This window comes from Nothobranchius furzeri, chromosome 2 (assembly GCF_043380555.1).
Source record: "Nothobranchius furzeri strain GRZ-AD chromosome 2, NfurGRZ-RIMD1, whole genome shotgun sequence".
In the NCBI taxonomy this organism is placed as follows: domain Eukaryota; kingdom Metazoa; phylum Chordata; class Actinopteri; order Cyprinodontiformes; family Nothobranchiidae; genus Nothobranchius; species Nothobranchius furzeri.
Genome location: NC_091742.1, coordinates 13,171,557 through 13,191,207, shown reverse-complemented (window position 1 = coordinate 13,191,207; position 19,651 = coordinate 13,171,557). Strand labels below are relative to the sequence as shown.

At 43.0% G+C, this 19,651-nt stretch overlaps 1 protein-coding gene across 1 annotated transcript in view; it reads right to left on the bottom strand.

The window, feature by feature from the left end:
- The window catches only part of rgs6 (regulator of G protein signaling 6), a 133,712-nt gene that overhangs the window by 106,256 nt on the left and 7,805 nt on the right, over positions 1 to 19,651 (bottom strand). The window contains exon 2 of the mRNA XM_015947705.3: positions 18,823 to 19,113. Within this exon, the coding sequence (XP_015803191.1) occupies positions 18,823 to 19,029 (207 nt within the window). The 5' untranslated portion in view covers positions 19,030 to 19,113. The remainder of the gene's footprint in view (positions 1 to 18,822; positions 19,114 to 19,651) is intronic.

Here is a 19,651-nt window from a genome sequence, read left to right as displayed (position 1 = left end):
CAGAGCCTAAGGCGATGGCAATACGAGTCACGGTGGCGGAAGGTAGAATAAGCACCAACCAAGAGGACATCGCTTCTATTCAAGCTGAGAACGCGGCCATGAAAGCTATTGTCAGAGGCCTGATGCTTAAAGTTGATGACTTAGACAACCGGACTCGCTGACCCAATCTTCATATTTTAGGTATTCCTGAAGGTAAAGAGAAATCGGATGCCTGTGGGTTTCTCGAGAGTTGGCTGCCGGAGGTGTTTGGTGCGGAAACATTCCTCTGACCTGTGCAAATCCATCAGGCCTACAGGCTGGGTCGTATTGGTGAAACAGCAAGAGCTGGAGCGTCCAACCCCCAACAGGCTACTCAACCCTGTGTGATGTTGGCGAAACTTCTGAATTATGCTGACAAAACACGGATAATGAACGCAGCACGACTTAAAGTTACCATACTTTTGGACAATCAGAAAATAATGTTTTTCCCAGATGTCTCGCCTGAATTACTCAAGAAGCAAAAAACTTTTACTGTGGTGAAGAAAGCTTTGGCCTCTCTTTCCATCCCTTCTCTGAGGTATGGAATTGTGCATCCTGCGAGGCTCCTGATTACCTACAAGGGAAAACGCCACAACTTTGATGATGCAGTTGCAGCAGAGAGGTTTGTGCAAGAACTAAAACACCAACAGCAGTAATGGTGACAGTAGATGAACGGATTTAGACTGTCATTTAAGGCTACTGCTCAGTTCTGTGTTGGAATGATAAATTAATATGTTTGGTACTGAAACTCAGACTACTTGTGCAAGGTTAATGTGGAATTTTGAATGGGGGCCCTGTGGTCTACTTAGCCTGCTGCTCCTCCTATGTAGAGGATCGGCACAGCTCCATGGCAAGGCTCAGAACAGAGCCTAATCGGGTGCAGATTAGGTCAGGGAGGGTGGGGGAATGTTTGAGGGGGTTTCAGGTGTTATTTATTTTCTCCCCCCTGCAAAGTCACTTTATATCTTGTCTTCTATGTTGTATGTTACTTATAGATAGCTCAAGTGATGACTGAGATTCAATTTACATCATGGAATGTCAGAGGTCTCAATAAATTTATTGAATTAAAACAGGTTATGAATCGACACCAACAACTGAAAGGGAAAATTATATTTATTCAACAAACCCACCTGATTAAGGAACATGTGATTAGAGTTAGCAGAAGGTGGCCAGGCTGGGTGTTTTCTGCTTCAGCCAGCTCTAATGCTAGAGGGGTTAACACTTATGTCTTATATCCATTCCTTTCAAACTTGTAAATGAAATTGGAGACAAATTCGGGAGATATATTGTTATCGAATGTGAGATCTCGTCTGTTAAAATAAATTTGGTGAATATCTATGGGCCTAACAATGACAATCCAGTGTTTTTTTAGACAACTGTTTATGACACTAGCTACTTTATCGGGTCATTTCATAATAGGTGGAGACTTTAATTGCACATTGCAGCCTAACTTGGATAGATCCACTGGAATTGATATGTCCCATTCTAATACCGGAAAAGAAATACTCCAGTAGATAAAGGACTTTATCTGGTAGATATATGGAGGTCTAAAAATTTAACCCAACAATCTTACTCTTGCTACTCTGGTGCCTCTAGAAGCTTCTCTAGAATTGATTACTTTTTGATTTCATCTGACCTGATATCTATTACCACAGAATGCTGGTATGATTGCATCCTTATTTCTGACCATGCCCCACACTCTTTTCTTTTAAGATTTACAAACTCAATAACACGCCCAAACCAATGGCGTTTGCAGCCTATATGGCTTAGAGACCCAGGCTTTATTAAATTTATAGGAGAACAAAAAGATCTGTACTTTGATAAAAATACTGATCAACCGTCTGCCTCAATAAGGTGGGAAGCTTTTAAAGCGTTCCTGAGAGGTCAAATGATTAGCTATACGAGTTTTAGATATAAAAAAGAGACCGTGCAAATGGCCAAATTAGAAAAACTAATAAAAGAAAAAGAAACAAAGTTCTTTCAAAACCCAAGTGACACATTGACTGCTGATCAATGCAAAGCAGAATATAACCTGCTTTCTACTAGAAAAGCTACAACAAGTCTTCTTAAACTAAAACAATGTTATTATGAGCAGGGAGAAAGGGCTGGAAAATTATTAGCTTGGCAAATCAAACAGATACAGAGCGAGAGGGCAATAAACTCGGTCATGATGGAAGATGAGGTGTTGACTACTAATTCAATAGAAATTAATAATACGTTTCGAACGTTCTATGAGAAACTTTATACATCTGAATATGACTCTTCCTCACAGAAAGGTTTCCTAGACTCACTAGATTTTAACACCGTGGAGAATGAGGCCTTGGAAACGTTAGAAAAGGATCTAAGTTTGCAAGAACTATCAGAAGTTAAAGTCCCATTAGTTGTCACACACACTGATGTGTGTGTGAAATTTGTTCTCCGCATTTGACCCATCCCCTGGGGAAGCGGTGAGCTGCAGACACAGCTGCGCTCGGGAACCATTTGGTGGTTTAACTCCCCAATCCAACCCCTTAATGCTGAGTGTCAAGCAGGGAGGCATTGGGTCCCATTTTTTTTCAAAGTCTTTGGTATGACCCGACCAGGAATCGAACCCTGATCTCCCAGTCTCAGGGCGGACACTCTACCACTAGGCCACTGAGCTGGTGTAGAAGGCATAGTAAATACGCCTAGTGGAAAAGCGCCTGGACCTGATGCAATTCCAATTGAAATATATAAAATTTTGAGAGCCAAGTTAATTCTACCTTTGCTCGAAATGTTTAAAGAATCTTATAACAGGGGTTTATTCCCTACGTCACTAAACATGGCATTGATTTCATTTATATTAAAACCTGGAAAGACACCCACTCATTGTGGATCTTATAGACCAATATCACTACTCAATAATAATTTAAAATTTTTGTGTAAAGCATTGGCAAGCAGACTAGAGGAGGTTATTCCCTGCATAGTCCATCCAGACCAATGTGGATTTGTACGAGGCTGTTATGGTCTCCATAATATAAGAAGGCTTCTCAATATTTTATATGAAAAAGCAGGCTTTTTAGACCACTCAGTCCTATCTTTAGACGCTGAGAAAGCATTTGACAGGAGAGAGTGGGAATATTTACTTGAAGTTCTGCAGAGGTTTGGTTTAGGTCTGAACTTTCTTAAATGGATTAAATGGATTAGACTTTTATATTCCAACCCACAGGCCAAAATAATGACTCATGGACTTGTTTCCGCACCTTTTAATTTAAAACAAGGAACAAGGCAGGGCTGTCCCCTTTCGCCATTGCTATTTGTTTTGGCCATTGAGCCTCTCGCTATGGCCATTCGCAAATGGGAGAACATAACAGGAATAAAAACTAATAATATGGAACACAACATTTCCTTGCATGCAGATTATATTATTCTGTACTAATTTAGAAAGATGACTCCCAAACTTACTTACCTTGATAACAACTTTTGTTTGTTTTTTTTCAGGTTACAAAATAAATAATGACAAATCAGTAATAATGTTCCTATCTGATAAAGAGAGACTAAATCCCCCAATCAAAACTTCTTTTTCCACCTCAAAATATGGGTTTTCTAATTCAGGAGTTAAAATTACCCCTACAATAGGGGAAATAATTTCCGCCAATTATACACCTTTAGCTAATATAATTTCCGAACAAATTAATAAATGGACAACATTGCCTATTTCTATGATAGGACGTATATATATTTTGAAAATATCAGTTCTTAGTAGGTTTTTATACCTTTTTCAGTCTATTCCACTCTCCCCACCTCTTAGTTGTTTTAAATTTTTAAATAAGACATTCACCAATTTTATTTGGAACAAAAATGACCACGACTTAGACTCTCATTATTATATTTACCATATGATAGAGGAGGATTGCAGGTTCCAAACTTATGGTACTTCTGGGCAGCTCATATTAGAATGAGTATGTTTTACTTTGAACCAATAAATAAATCCCCAGCTTGGGTCAATATTGAGGCTCAAAATATTGCAATTTCTCCAAACTTATATAATAAGGAAATAGCTGTCTAGTCCTATGAAGGCAGTTACCTACCTCATGCCATATTTTAATTGTATTTTTAAAAATGGGTTTTTGGTTACTTTCAACAATTTCTTTATATTTGATGAATATATATATATATATATATATTCATCAAATATAAAGAAATTGTTGAAAGTAACCAAAAACCCATTTTTAAAAATACAATTAAAATATGGCATGAGGTAGGTAACTGCCTTCATAGGACTAGACAGCTATTTCCTCTTACGCCAATTTTTGGCAATGAATTCCCTCCAGGGAGAATCGACACAAGATTTAAAACTTGGTCTCTAAAAGGACTAGCAGCAATTTCTGACTTGTATAAAGGAAAGAATATGAGAACTTTCCAAGACCTGATGACCAACTTTAGTATTCCCCAAAAACACTTTTTTAAATATCTTCAAGTTAGAAACTTCATTAAATCAAGTCAAAGTGGTAACCTTGCCCCACCTGCACCATCAACTTTAGATGAGATTGTGTCTAAATATAAGTCAGGTAAGGGACAGATTTCCATTATGTATAATGAGATAATTAAAAGTTCTAAGGATTCATCAGTGAACATCTTCAGAGCCTGGAACTCCGATATGGGTGGAGCCATATCAGAGGAAGAGTGGACAGAAACTTGTTCTTTAATGAAGACCCAGTCTGTTAATGCAAACTCCAAATTACTTCAGTACAAATGGATGACCAGACAATATATCACATCAACTAAGTTACATAAGTTCAACTCTGATGTACCTGACACATGTATTAAATGTAAGTATCAAAGGGGATCCTTATTTCCTTGTATGTGGGAATGTCAACCAATATTACATTTTTGGAAGGAGACTCTTTTAATTATTGGTAAAATAATTAATGAAGTAATACCTGTAGACCCTAAGTTGTGTGTTTTAAACATATATCCTAACAACTTTATCTTTTCTAATTCTAAAAAACATCTTATGGATATTTGCCTATTGGAAGTTAAAAGATGTATTGCACGTTGCTGGAAAAAAAACCAACATTTGTGCAACCTCAAACTGGTTGGAAGCTATGACATCCTTTGTGGCTTTAGAACGAATAAGGAATTTTACAAAAAATATGCTAGATAAATTTGATGAGATCTGGAAGTTATTTTTTGCTTTTTTGGAACAGGTAACAAAATGTGAAACAACAAAGTAATTTGATCTTGTTAATGTATGCAGGAGGTGTATGTCTTTTTCTTTTCCTTTTTATTCACTTTATCTCATTCCCTTCTTTGTTTTTGTTCTACTTCAAACATACCATGCTAACAAAAGGGAAATGAAAACTGGTATTGGGCACAATGTTTTCATGTTTGTGTTTATTTGTATATTTATGCCACATAATTGTCTCTTGCCCTTTTTTATGTTTTGAGTGGAGATATTTTCATTATATGTGTTGGTATCCAAATGAAGAAAATCAATAAAAAAATTGTTACAAAAAATAACTGACTTTTGGGCTATAAAATTATCCTATAATAAGTTTAATTAAATACTTAAAAGGATCTTAGTTGAAAGTATTAAAAATCCAAATTTTAAGTAATGCTAAATCTATTTTTTTACTTTAAGCTAGAGCTTTGACATTGATCTCAGTGATTGTTGGATTAGAAACTTGACCAGTTTCATTTTAGATGCCACTCTGCTGACCAAAAACTACACTTAACAGTTTTGTGGAGTGGGTAGGTGCCCTATATGGGGCGTTTTTTACCTGCTTTACAGCTGTTAACTGTTATGCTAGCATTTTCAGTTCACCGATCGTCAATAAAAAAAAGCACAAGAAGAAGAAAAAGAAGAGGAATTTAGTTTTTTCTGTTGGCATCATGGTGGAGCCTGGAAGTAAAAGTTAGGAGGATAATGTCTTTGGAGGTGAAGCAAAGAGCTAAAATCAGAGTGAACATCAGCTTGACTGATGGTGACCTGGCTTTGTTGCTACTGGACTTGTAAGGAATAATATTTTTAGTTCCGCAGAGCGGATCTTTTTACTTTCTGGTTTATTTTAGCATTAGTTTGCTCATGTTAGCATTAGCTCGTAGTTGGTGCTAGCTACAGCAGGCTGCAGTAGGGTTGATTAAGACTGGTGTAATTCCACTTTTAACCAGTAAGGCGGAGGAGCAGGAAACTGCTCTTTGTTACTTTGAAGACAACGGATGCAAAACCAGAACTGATGCTTTTCTTTGACATTTATTAATTTTATGGAAGCCAGCTAACAGTCACTGATATTCAACCCATTCCCAGTCTTCAAAAAAGGCTGATAAATATTATAAAAACAGTAAAACAACCTTATATGTGGCTTTGATCTAAGGTTCAAACCAATTTCCCAGCAGACTAGACTCTGCTGTTCCTAAAGCACGTCCTCTCTCTCCTAGAGAGGGCCGTGCGACAGAAGAAAGCTAAATGGGGTCATCGCCGCATCTGGCCCTTGAGGAGAAACTTGACATCTGGCAGGTGGGGACATTTTCTAAAACCAAAAGCACATCAGCAAAGTCAGTAAACATGTTTTGGCCTCTGGCTCTCCTCCAAATCGGTACGGTGACAGTGCGCGGTTAAAGACCAGACGTCCACATGAGAAAACTGCAGATCTTTAAGAAAAAATAATCTACGTTTTGTTCAAAAATAAATCCTGTTAAATATATTCGACCTTTTAGACTGTTTTGCTGCTTGTTCTGCAAATTTGTCTGGCAGCAATACTGAAGAGTTGTTGGAGTATACGGGTCAGGGAAGGGGAGGATCTATTGATTTAGAGGATCTAATGTGACATCCTGACCAGTCCAGCCCTTACTGTTCGTGGTGATACACTCAGGGAAGTCTCCAGAAAATTTTGATGGGGTGGCCAAATGGGGCCAAAGAAATTTTTGGGTTGGCACACCAAATGGGTCCTTGTGGTAACTCTAGTTGAATTTAGTCTGTGGCAATGTATTGCATTGCGCCTTTACTCGTGTTAATTAAAATAACAGTATGTATTCAAAACATTTAACTTAAATTTTACAAACACAAACATTTTAGAAAAATACATTTAAGTTACTTAAAATGTTATCCCAAATTGTATTTTAAAATGTTTTTTAAGTTAATTCACTTGTTGCTGTGTTCACAAAAAAAACTATAGAAATAAAAACTTTTTTTAAATAGTGAGCAGCAGAAACATATGTATTTTTTATTCTAATTATTTCTTTATTCTTTATTTTTATTTTGTTTTACAATTATGTCTTGAATAAACAAGATCAATATGTGGTTTGACTGAACATTAATATGATCTGTTAACAATGGCTTTTCTTGAAGGGGCCAGCAATTGTGTAGGGGTGGCCATGGCCACCCCTGGCCACCCCTTGGGGGCGCCCTTGGACACACTATCCACTTCTGAACCACTCTATGTTTTAAAAATCCAAACACACTCACAGCTCTGTTCCCATTCTGATTCAGATGGAAAGTTGATGGTAAACAACGAAAATTTACACTTAAAAACACGTTCTGGCTAAAACCTTTTATCTAATAAATTCATGGTTCTTGCCAGCTTCATCTCTTTTTCTACTTCAAAAATAACCCACCCAACATCAGAAAGAAAACACTGGGTCTATGACTCAACTCCGATTTGCCAAAGACAACAAATTCCCTAAGAAAACACTGTATAACTAAAGAAAGCATTCAATTATGGAAAAAAAACAAACCTAATCATGACAGACAGTCCAGAGTTCAGATTTTACAGATTCAACACCTAAAATTATTTGGTGGGGAATAAAACTCCTGACAGCATAAATGATGAAGCCAAACTAGAATATAACCAACACCCCATGATTAAACCTTATTAACTTATTCAGTCACATGCTGCTGTAAAAGCAGAGAAAAGCTGCTACGGCAGCTCTGAGGCCCAACCCGTTAGTAAATGTGCACAAGAATGTTTTTCAGATAGGAATCACCACTGAGCACACGAGGATTACAACTTTTTAAATAACAATGATGTAGTTGAGCCTATTGAAGGAGACCAAGTGTGTGTTCACATCTCCTAGAGCTGATTAGTGCTGAACTATTTTAATACTCGATTTGTTGATGATCTCGTTTTGTGATTTGCTTAAAAGACCACGCCCAAGGCGCTTGTGTGTGTGTGTGTGTGTGTGTGTGTGTGTGTGTGTGTGTGTGTGTGTGTGTGTGTGTGTGTGTGTGTGTGTGTGTGTGTGTGTGTGTGTGTGTGTGTGTGTGTGTGTGTGTGTGTGTGTGTAAGAGAGGAGCAGGATGCTGCCTGACGAGTTTGAATTGAGACAACACCCTTAGCTCATGTCAACAGCACTCAGTCTCTTCTCAATATATATATATATAGAGAGAGAGAGAGAGGGAGGGTGTGTGTGTGTGTGTGTGTGTGTGTGTGTGTGTGTGTGTGTGTGTGTGTGTGTGTGTGTGTGTGTGTGTGTGTGTGTGTGTGTGTGTGTGTGTGTGTTGAATGCTGACAAAGCAAAATATGAGCAAGAGGAAGCAAACATGTAACTTCTTCAGGAGCGTTTCCATCATGGAGAGAAAGCCAGGTGAACACAATAGGATGAGTTAGATCAATCAGAGCTCTAGGCTTAATTAAAACCAGGAGAAAGGAGAAAAGACCAGGAGATGGATAACAGCGCTATAATGGAACTGTGGAGGACACTCAGAGCTCATCTTGAGTTAAGTTTTAATAATTTGTCCTTAAATTTGTGTAAAATTTTAGTTCACATATCCTTCAGAGACTCCATATATATTTAAATCCTTATAAAAAGCAATCTAGAATGGCTGTGAGTCATCATCATGACTGCTCAAACACTGATCCAGCATCAGCACTCCTCTGCTTTCACTTAACCCTCTAACAGCTAAGACTGACCCCGGATCAGCTGAAAGTCAGTAAAGCTCTGAGCTGAGGCGACAGCTTCCATCTCCCTCCTCTGTTAGAGGATGACTGATGACTCAGCCAGGAAGACTAATGAGGAAGTGGTGGAGGACATGCATATTTCATAACAAAGCTGTTGTTTTGTGCAACTACAAATATTGCAACTCGTCTTCCAGAAGCTGACACTGGAATGAGTTTAAATCCACTTTTATCAACGGAGTCGAAGACAACGTCCTATCATAACCCTGTTTATCAGAGCTGTTGTTCCTGATTCACCTCCAGCTACTGTCAGTTCTCCATGAAAGTCAGAAACATTCCTTCGGTTTCTTTTATTTCATAACTCTGGATTTTCCCTTAGCTTCACCTAAATGCAGGACTATCAAGCACCTGTGCTGCATCTGCAGTGATGCGGGCATTGTACAGGTCTGTCGTGGAGAAGAGAGAGCTGAGTCAGAAGGCGAAACTCCAATTTACCGGTTGATATATGTTCCTACTAGCGATGAGCAAGTACACCACTATCTGTATCTGTATCTGTACTTGGTGTGGGTGTGGCATAACCTGGAAGTGGGTGTGGTTTACATCAATACATTAGTTTAAATCTGAATTTGATATGGATTGATCAGAAGTTGCTATGTCCATCCATCCATCCATCCATCCATCCATCCATCCATCCATCTGCTTATCCAGAGTCGGGTCGCGGGGGCAGTAGCGTAAGGCGAGAGGCCCAGATTTCCCTCTCCCCAGCCACTTGGGCCAGCTCCTCCGGGGGAATCCCAAGGCGTTCCCTGGCTAGGTGAGAGACATAGTCCCTCCACCGTGTCCTGGGTCTACCTTTAGGTCTCCTCCTGGTTGGACGTGCCTGGAAAACCTCACCAGGGAGGCGCCCAGGAGGCATCCTGACCAGATGCCCAAGCCACCTCAACTGGCTCCTCTCGATGTGGAGGAGCAGTGGGTCTAATCCAAAGCCCCTTGCTGATTCTCATCCCAGCTGCTTCACACTCGGTTGCGAACCGCTCCAGCGAAAGCTGAAGATCATGTTCTGATGAAGCCAACAGGACCACATCATCTGCAAAAAGCAGAGACATGATCCTCAGGCCACCAAAACAGATGCCCTCCACACCTTGGCTGCGCCTAGAAATCCTGTCCATAAAGGTTATGAACAGAATCGGTGACAAAGGGCAGCCTTGGCGGAGTCCAACTCTCACTGGGAACGAGTCCGACTTGCTGCCGACAATGCAGACCAAGCTCTGACACCAGTCATACAGGGACCTAACAGCCCGTATCAGAGGTCCTGGTACCCCATACTCCCGGAGTACCCCCAACAGGGCCCCCAGAGGGACGTGGTAAACCCCTTCTCCAAATCCACAAAACACATGTAGACTGGTTGGGCAAATTCCCACGCACCCTCTAGGATCCCCCTAAGGGTAAAGTGCTGGTCCAGTGTTCCACGGCCAGGACAAAAACCACATTGCTCCTCCTGAATCTGAGGTTCAACAATCCGACGTACCCTCCACTCCAGAACCCCTGAATAGACCTTACCAGGAAGGCTCAGGAGTGTGAGTACTCGCAGAGTACAGACGCTTCTGCTTTTGCTCCATTATCTTTTTTTCCCAAGGCTCTTTGTCCTGTCTGCCTACAGAGCGCTTCTCTGCATTTCTTCTGAAAATCCCTATTTTTTGGAAATGGACTTAATTAACTGGTCATTCAACACGATTGATAAGATTTTTTCTACGATGAGAACGGAGGAGGGGGCTCCCACTTGCCCTCAAGGGACACACGCAGCGGGATATGCGCTCGATTCCTGGAAAGAATGGAGGATCGTATGCCTCTCTCAGTTGTCCATTGAGGATGTCGAAGATATGTGGATATTTGGCCTGATGATCACTGGATTTCTTCTGATTGGAATGGGAGGATATCTGGTTTTCTGGAAATGTGGGAAGACGGGAGCGATTGGAGGGCGACCCACACCCACGGAAAGCACCGCCCGGGCAGATGCCTCACAGACTGGGACGTTACTCAAGATGAACCGTAAGCTGGACAATGTCCTAGCTGCGTTACTGGTATTAGTGCGCAAAATGGATGTCATCTCGGAGAGGGTCACCGGACGGTGTGGAGATGTTTAAAACCTAAATTGGCTTCACTGGAGGACTTGAATTATCGGTTACAGACTGAAGGCAGAGAGTAAAATTATCTCTGCCTGACCCAAACAAAGTCTTGTTATCCAAATCTGACGCCAAGGCAGCCTTCAAGCTGCTAACAACAACCCCCACGAAGGAAGGGATGCAGACAGATGCTGTGAACCCCCACCCCCACCCCGCCCCACCCCGCCTTCGGATTGTGGACTTCTGCCTAGAAAGGTCATCAGCCTGCAGGAATCAATGTGCTCCTCCCAAGATCTCCATCCCACCTGTGGCTACAGTTGGCTGAGCGCCATACAGGGCTACTCCCGCTGGGGAAACAGGATCCCAGCCCCCCCACCCACCCCCCACCCCCCACCCCCACCCCCACGGAGTCTCATGATGTGAACTGTGATGTTCGTGCTTTTGCGTTTTTTTTTTTTTTTTGCATAGTAAAGCTACGCCCTGCCGGGAGTAACTCTAGTATGCCTTTTTCTTCCCTCCCCCAATTTATCCTCATGTGATTCCCTTTTCATCTATTAAGGTAGCGCGGCTTGTGTTGCGAAGGACCACAGTCACCAATTTTTGTCATGTGTCTTGCCCATGTATGTCAGATCTCTGAATTGTGTGTACTGAAACTAATTTCCCTCTGGGATTAATAAAGTTTTGATTGATTTGATTGATTGATTAGTTGATTTGTGATCCCCCTGTAGTTGGAACACACCCTGCGGCCCCCCTTTTTAAGTAAGGGGATCACCACCCCAGTCTGCCAGTCAAGTGGAACTGCCCCCTATGTCCAAGCGATATTGCAGAGCCGCATCAGCCAACACAGCCCCACAACATCCAAAGCCATCCAGAAGGTCTCCAAAAAGGGTGGGTAGTCTTAACTGTTGTTTGGTGCATAAGCACAGACCACAGTCAGAACCCGTCCCCCCCACACGTAGGCGGAGGGAGGCTACCTTCTCATTCACTGGGGTAAACCCCAACGTACAGGCACCGAGATGGGGGGCAACTAGTGTGCCCACCCCTGCTCGGCGACTCTCAGTGGGAGCAACTCCAGAGTGGTAGAAAGTCCAACCCCTCTCAAGGAGGGAGGTGAGTCCGACTATATCTAGTCGGAACCTCTCAACCTCACACATCAACTCAGGCTCCTTCCCCACCAAACAGGTGACATTCCATGTGCCAAGAGCCAGCTTCTGTAGCTGAGGACCAGACCGCTAAGGTCCACGCCCTCGACTACCACCCGTCACACACTGCACCCGACCCCTTTGTCCCCTCCCACGAGTGGTGAGCCAATGGGAAGGGGGACCCATGTTTCCTCTTCGGGCTGTGCCCGGCCGGGCTCCTTGGGTGAAAGCCTGGCCACCAGGTGCTCGCCAACGTGCCCCACCTCTAGGCTTGGCTCCAGAGGGGGGCCCCGGTGACCCACGTCCGGGCGAGGGAACACGGTTTCCAGTTATAGTGTTTATTATAAGAGGTCTTCGGGCTGATCTTTGTCTGATCCCTCACCTGTGTATTGTTTATTTGAAAACTATGTACTGCGCAGCCTCAGAATTGAGATTAAATATTTTTGATCACAATAGTAAAGGAACCATTACAGAACAAGTTTTTCAATAAAATCAGAACATTAATACATGAACTAATACATCTGAACTCATGCAGTAGGAACTAGGAAATATGAAGTACTAGAACCAGACACAACTTTATATATATATTTTTTTTTTTTATTTGATTAAACAGATTTTTTCTTAACGTTCTTGGCAATTTTCCCCACACAAAGTTAAACAAAACAATGTTGATTAAGGTGTGTGTGAGAGAGATAGAGAGGGAGAGAGAGAGAGGGAGGGAGAGAGAGTGAGTTAAAAATATTCAAAAAACCCGACCGGATCAGAGGCAGTGACTGACGCAGCACGTCGGCTCTGTCTTGTCAAATGCGCCACCTAAGTTGCGAAAAAAGTAACTTTGAGTATTCAACCAAAAAAGAGGTGAGCTGAGGAAAACCTAGGGAGATCTGAAGAAATGTGAGCAACAGTGAAGCAAGCACAGAGAGATCCGTTATTGTGTGTGTGGGGGTGGATGAGTCGGACGGACTGAGCTCCCGGCTGCAGAGTTTTGTGTGTAAGGAGGGGCGCACGCTCTATGTGACTGGCCAATCACAGAGCGTGAAGACAGTCAGTTAACCAGTGAGGATTTTCCTTCAGCAAGATTACAGATATTTACAAGTTTTACTCATTTCATGCTCGTATTCGTCAAAAATGCTTTATCCGTATCAGATACTTGTCTGAAACGAGTATCCGGCTAATTCCTAGTTCCTACCCTCACCTATGGTCACAAGCTTTGGGGAGTAACCGAAAGAATGAGATCACGGATACAAGTGGACGACATGAGTTTTCTCTGCAGAGTGGCTGGGCTCTCCCTTAGAGATAGGGTGAGAAGCTCAGTCATCCGGGAGGGGCTTGGAGTAGACCCGCTGCTCCTCCACATCGAGAGGAGCCAGTTGATGTGGCTTGGGCATCTGATTAGGATACCTCCTGGACGCCTCCCTGATGAGGTTTTCTGGGCACATTCAACTGGGAGGAGACCAAAAGGAAGACCCAGGACACGCTGGAGACACTATCGAGTCTGGCCAGGGAATGCCTTGGGATTCCCCCGGAGGAGCTGGTCCAAGTGGCTGGGGAGAGGGAAGTCTGGGCCTCTCTTCTTAGGCTGCTGCCCCCATGACCTGACTCCGGACAAGCGGAAGAGAACGGATGGATGGATCTTAAATGTGTTGAACACTAATTAATCAATACATGTGCAGTGGTCTCTAGTAGGAATTAATGTCTTGTAAGTTGTACTCGGGCAGGAAAAAAAAAACAGAAGCGCCTGAATCAGCACGGAGGATAGAGTGGCAGAACACGGCGGGATATGGAGTTGTATTTCCTAATATCTGGACATCTCTCCTCTGATTGTCTAACAGCTACACGACTCTACCACTGACTGTTTCCTCTGCAACATTGAGGTTTTATTTTTATGGGTGAGTCCATGAATCAGTGACAGTGTGATGCAGATCTGTCAGGATTTTCTAATCCTAGAGTTTCACCGTCTGTTTTCTATCAGAAGCTAATGCAGGAGATAGGTGTAGGAGACTATTTCATGTTCAGCCTGCATGAAAATCTCAGAGTGACCTGTTAGAATCAGAAATAATGATTAAAAATGGTTCATCAGTGTTCCACACCTTTAAAGGAAACCTTGTTCTTATTTTAATGCATCGGTGAAGTAGAAGAAGAAGAAGAAGAAGAAAGAAGAAAATATAATTTCTATAGCGCCTCTCAAGATAAAAATCACGAGGCGCTTATCGGATCAGGACTCGATATCGGCAGATCAGGAGCAAGAAAATGTGAACATTCAGAACATTCCTGATAAAAGTTAGTTTTTCTTTGGAAAACAAAGAAAAACTAACTTTTGTGCATCTGTTTAATAAACTTGTCCCATTTGGCTCTTTGCAGTCATGCTAATCGTTAAATGGAGCAAACCTCATCAAAGGTCTACTTATGTGAGCAAAGAAGGAAGAGTGGCACGTTTTCAGTCGCCGTATGCATTCACCGCAGTACTTTGATCTAATGCTGTTTTTACAAGAAATCTAACTAGAAAAAGTCCCGATTTTGGTGTAATATTATTTGTCGTCTCTGTTCCTCGTTGAACCACTTTGGATCTTAAAGCATTCAGAAGTAGCATCAGGATTAGCACCTTCATCACTAACCTACCATATCCAGTCCTGTACATGTACACGTCTCCCTACCGTCACCAAACCAAACTCAAGCAGAGAATTTTCCATGAATTTGTAAACCGAATCCAAGTTTTCCCTTTTCCTTGGTTAGAAACAAATTCCAGTCCTCCAGCTATTCCTTCGGAGACTTTATCTTGTCCATCGGTGCTGCTGCCGTATTTCATCAGAAGTAGGCTGGAAATATTTACTCAGACTTGTTGAACATGCGAGAACAGCGCAACTAATCACCAATACATTCTCCCCACGTTTGCATCTGGGAAACACGACCCAAGGGCAACAGAACTCCGTCTGATCCTTGATGTCCACAAATAGGAACAAAGAGGAATAAAATAACTGATTTTATGAGAAAATCATCTGCAGCTTCATTTGTTAAGTTAGTTGCAGAAACAGATCTTTAAAAAGCAGAAACCTGAATTTATCCTCACAAACATCAGTTCCAACAGGAAGTCAACGGGGGATAAATGACCTGGTGAGGCTACTCCATTCAATACTACAGTTTAAAACAGAAGATAAAAATACCGAGCAAAAGGAGATAAAACATGAGGAATACTAAGAACACAATAAAACACTAAAATGAGTCACTGTCTAAAAGCCACATCGTAGAAGTGGGTCTTTAAACGAGATTTAAAAAACGCCAATTATTGAGCCTATTGGACTATAATGGGTAACGAGTTCCACAGCTTTGGGGCAGCACGAACAAATGCTCGTTCATCCCACAATTTGTAACGCATCCGAGGCGTGCACAGCAGCAGGAGGTCAGCGTGGCTACATAGGGAGTGAGCAAGCCAGCGAGATAGGGAGGTGCCAGGTCGTTGAGTGCTTTAAATACAAAAGTCAATAACTTCAACTGTGCTCGGAAAATGACAGGGAGCCAAAAGGACTCCGTTTCAAGATTGGTCTGAGGCGAGTAAGGCGGCGAAGCCGATAAAAGCAAGACCTCACTACAGAGTTCATCTGTGGGGCCATTGAGAGTTCAGCATCCAGCTTTACCCCGAGACTTGTCACACACTGTTTGGAGTTGAAGGTTAAAAGGTCACAAACAGGGTGAAAGCCATGGTCGTTGCGGGGGTCAAAAACAATAGACTCATCCATAGACAACCTCCAACGTTGCGAAGAACTTTGTCTTGCTTCTCATGCACGTCCCTCTAAAGGCTCGCACCTCTGCTGCAGCTTCTCTGCACAGAAACAGCATTTCTGCTCCTATTAGACACCAAATCAGTCTCCTTTCATCCATCTGCACCTGCAGCAGCAGATAGGATGAGTCAGAGCTGGAAACCAGTCCTGGCTTGAGGGTTTAGGGGTCGACAACAAAGCAACCTCCTGGATCCAGGATCTGCATCTTGTGACACCATACCATAGTTTATTTATATAGCACGTTTAAAACGCAGCATGGGAGCTGCCCAAAGTGTTGCACAGGATAAAACAAAATGCGACCATTCTAAGGAACTAAAACAGAAGATAAAAATGCCAGTCAAAAGCAGATAAAACATGAGGAATACTAAGAACACAATACAACAATTACACAATAAAACACTAAAACGTGTCACTGTCTAAAAGCCAAATCGTAAACGTGGGTCTTTAAACGAGATTTAAAAACCGCCAGTGATGGAGCCTGCCGAACTCCAATGGGCAACGAGTTCCACAACTTTGGGGCAGCATGCACAAATGCTCATTCACCCCACGATTTGTATCGCATCTGCGGCATACACAGCAGCAAAAGGTCATCCGACCTCATCGTGCGCGTGGGTACATATGGAGTGAGCAGGTCAGAGAGATAGGGAGGTGCCAGGTCGTTGAGTGATTTAAATACAAAAGTCAATAACTTAAACTGAACTCTGAAAATGACAGGGAGCTAGTGAAGATGTGTCAGGACAGGAGTAATATGGCTATGTCGGTGTGTACTCGTCAAGAACCTGGCAGCTGCGTTCTGGACGACCTGCAGCCGATTCAGGGCAGAGACCGGAACACCAACGAGGAGGGTGTTTGCGTAGTCAAGGTGAGAGGTAATGATGGCATGGATGACTGACTCCAAATGCCTCCGTTTCAGGATTCGTCTGAGACGAGTCAGACGGTGAAGCTGATAAACGCAAGACCTTACTACAGAGTTTATCTGTGGGGCCATTGTGAGTTCAGCATCCAGCTTTACACCAAGACTTGACACACACTGTTTGGGGTTGAGGGTTAAAAGGTCACAAACAGGGTGAGAGCCATGGTGGTCTCAGGGGTCAAAAACAATACACTCAGACTTCTTTTCATTTAACTTTAAGAAGTTGGATGCCAGCCAGCCCTTCACATCATCTAAACATGCAGCCAATCGCGAGCCCGCATTCTTCTCATCCATTTCTACGTATAGTTGACAGTCATCAGCGTAAATGTGATAGCTCAGGCCATGCTGATTCAGGATATTGCCCAGAGGCAGAAGGTAGATAGAAAACAGCAATGGCCCAAGAACGGAACCTTGTGGCACCCCCCAAGGCAGTGGAAGACAGGAGGATGCACAGTCACCAATCTGTACAGAGATGGATCGGTTTGATAGGTAGGAGCGGAACCATTTATGTGCCACCCCCGTCACCCCAACCCAAGACCCAAGCCTATCCAGTAAAATATGGTGATCGACCGTATCAAAAGCCGCTGAAAGGTCCAGCTGGAGCAGCAGTGCCCTAGACCCAGAGTCAGATGCCACCAGAATGTCATTTAGCACCCTAATCAAAGCAGACTCAGTGCTATGGTGTGGTCTGAAGGCAGACTGAAACCCATCCAACTATGAGTTGCTGTTCATATGAGCAGAGATCTGACCATGAACAATTTTCTCAAGGACCTTTGAGAGAAACAGGACTTTCAATATAGGGCGGAAGTTCTCATAAGTGGAGAGATCCAGACCAGGTTTTTTTTTTTTATATCGGCTGAACAACCGCATCTTTAAAAACCTTAGGGAACACTCCAGTGCTGAGGCTAATGTCAAAAATGTTCATAAGTGCCGGGCTCAGTGCAGACATCGAGTCGCGTACCAATTTAGCAGGGAGGCAGTCCACCGAAGAGCCAGCTGGCTTCATGGAGCTAATCAGTTTCATCAAGTCAGCAAGCTGAACTGAAGCAAAGTCCGAGAAGGCAGGTGGGTCCGGCGGTTCCACATGGATAGTGTGTATTTGAGGCTGGAGGCTAAGCCTAATACCAAGGATCTTGTTTAGGAAAAAGCTCTGTAGCTCTGTGCACAAAGCAACAATGGGATTTAGACCATCAGACTCATTTAACAGCAGCAAAGGGTTGATTGTGCTGTACAGCCTAGACTGGTCTCCATGATGCTGTGAAATGATAGCAGAAAAGTAGTTGATACGAGCAGATTTAACTGCTCTCTGGTAGCGTGAAAGTGCATCAACCAGGAGCAGCCAAGAGCATGACATTCTGTCTCTCTTCCACCTCCGTTCCAGTACCCTGCACGTTGAACAGAATTTGGAAGGTTCTGTGGCGGAGACGAGGTCCTTTCGGACCAGCATCCAGCAGGATTTTCCTCCTCCTTAAGAGTTAATGAGGCAGAGCCTGGTCCGCTGAGACCGGAGGTGGCCCGGCCCATGTTTAATGTCCCATTTGAACTGAATACTTCAGTGATCATTAATCACTTATCTCATGAATGTGCATGTGTGAGTGACGCCTTTTGTGGTTCAAGCGGATTCTAAAGGTCTTGTGGGGATAAATGCGAGTGGTGGCACTCGGCTCATTATGAGGAAACCGCTGAGGACAAATCCCGACCGTGGGAGCTGACCAAACGGACTAGATGTTTCACTTCCATGTTCCAGGAGACAAACCAACAACACGAAGCCGACTCCTGAAAGCAGACTCTAAATTCTCACTTCTGATTCGTTCCTCTGAAGGGATCGTTAACAGAAAACCTATCCACACCACACATCTGAGGCTTGCAGGACTCAGCAGGTATCAAATCAAGGTTCTTGAGTCTGAAGCACCAACAACCCATCTTCAAAAGCTCCGTTTCCTTCTCTCTATGCTGCGATTTCCACACAATCTTTTAGTTTGGCGCTGCTCTTACCTTCCTGTAAACAAGCATGTTGGGGTAGTCGTCATCTGGATCCACGTTGCTCATGGACCTCATGGAAAGCAGAGGCCGAGCTGGCTTCACGACCTCATCTGGTTCCTCTGACTCTTCATTGGGTTCAGTGGTCTCCACAGAGCAGGGCAGCTGCTCCTCTTCCTCCTCCTGCTCCTGCAGCTGCTCATCCTGAGGAGCTTCAGCCATCGCCACGGTCTCCCTCTCAGTCCGTACCAAGATATCCTTCCTCTTATATGTCTTCAGAGCTCCGTCCTCAGATTGTAGAGGATGCTGCAGGGCAAGACAGAGGGATGAATCAGACCTGGTGGGTTCCTGTGTTCCATCAATCCCTCACCTCCTGCTGTCAGGAGGATCAGGATGGATGAAACAGAGGAGTCATGCATTCTTCTGGTTTTCTGCTACATCCATCTACTCCTCCTGGTCCTCCATCACATGATGCACGGTGAGCAAACACCATTCCAAAACCACTAAAAAAAACAACCCTCACATGTAATGAAATTCAAATTAAAAGAAAACATTGTTTATTTTTCCCAAACTTAAACTTCTCTAACTTTAATTCCCATTAAATCAAAGCATTAAGTGACTCTGTGATCTAATTCTAACAATAAAAATCTGTTGTTTCTTACTTTACTCCATCATTATCCATTGTTGCTCGGAAACAGCCGCACTCAGAAAGTGAACGCAGAACCAAAATAGATCAAATTTAGATTTAAAGCATGAAAACATCCCATCATTTGTCAGGAGAAACACCTGAACACCTGGTTTCAGCATCCAGAACCTTAGACGTTCGTGTCTGCCCTCAAAAGGG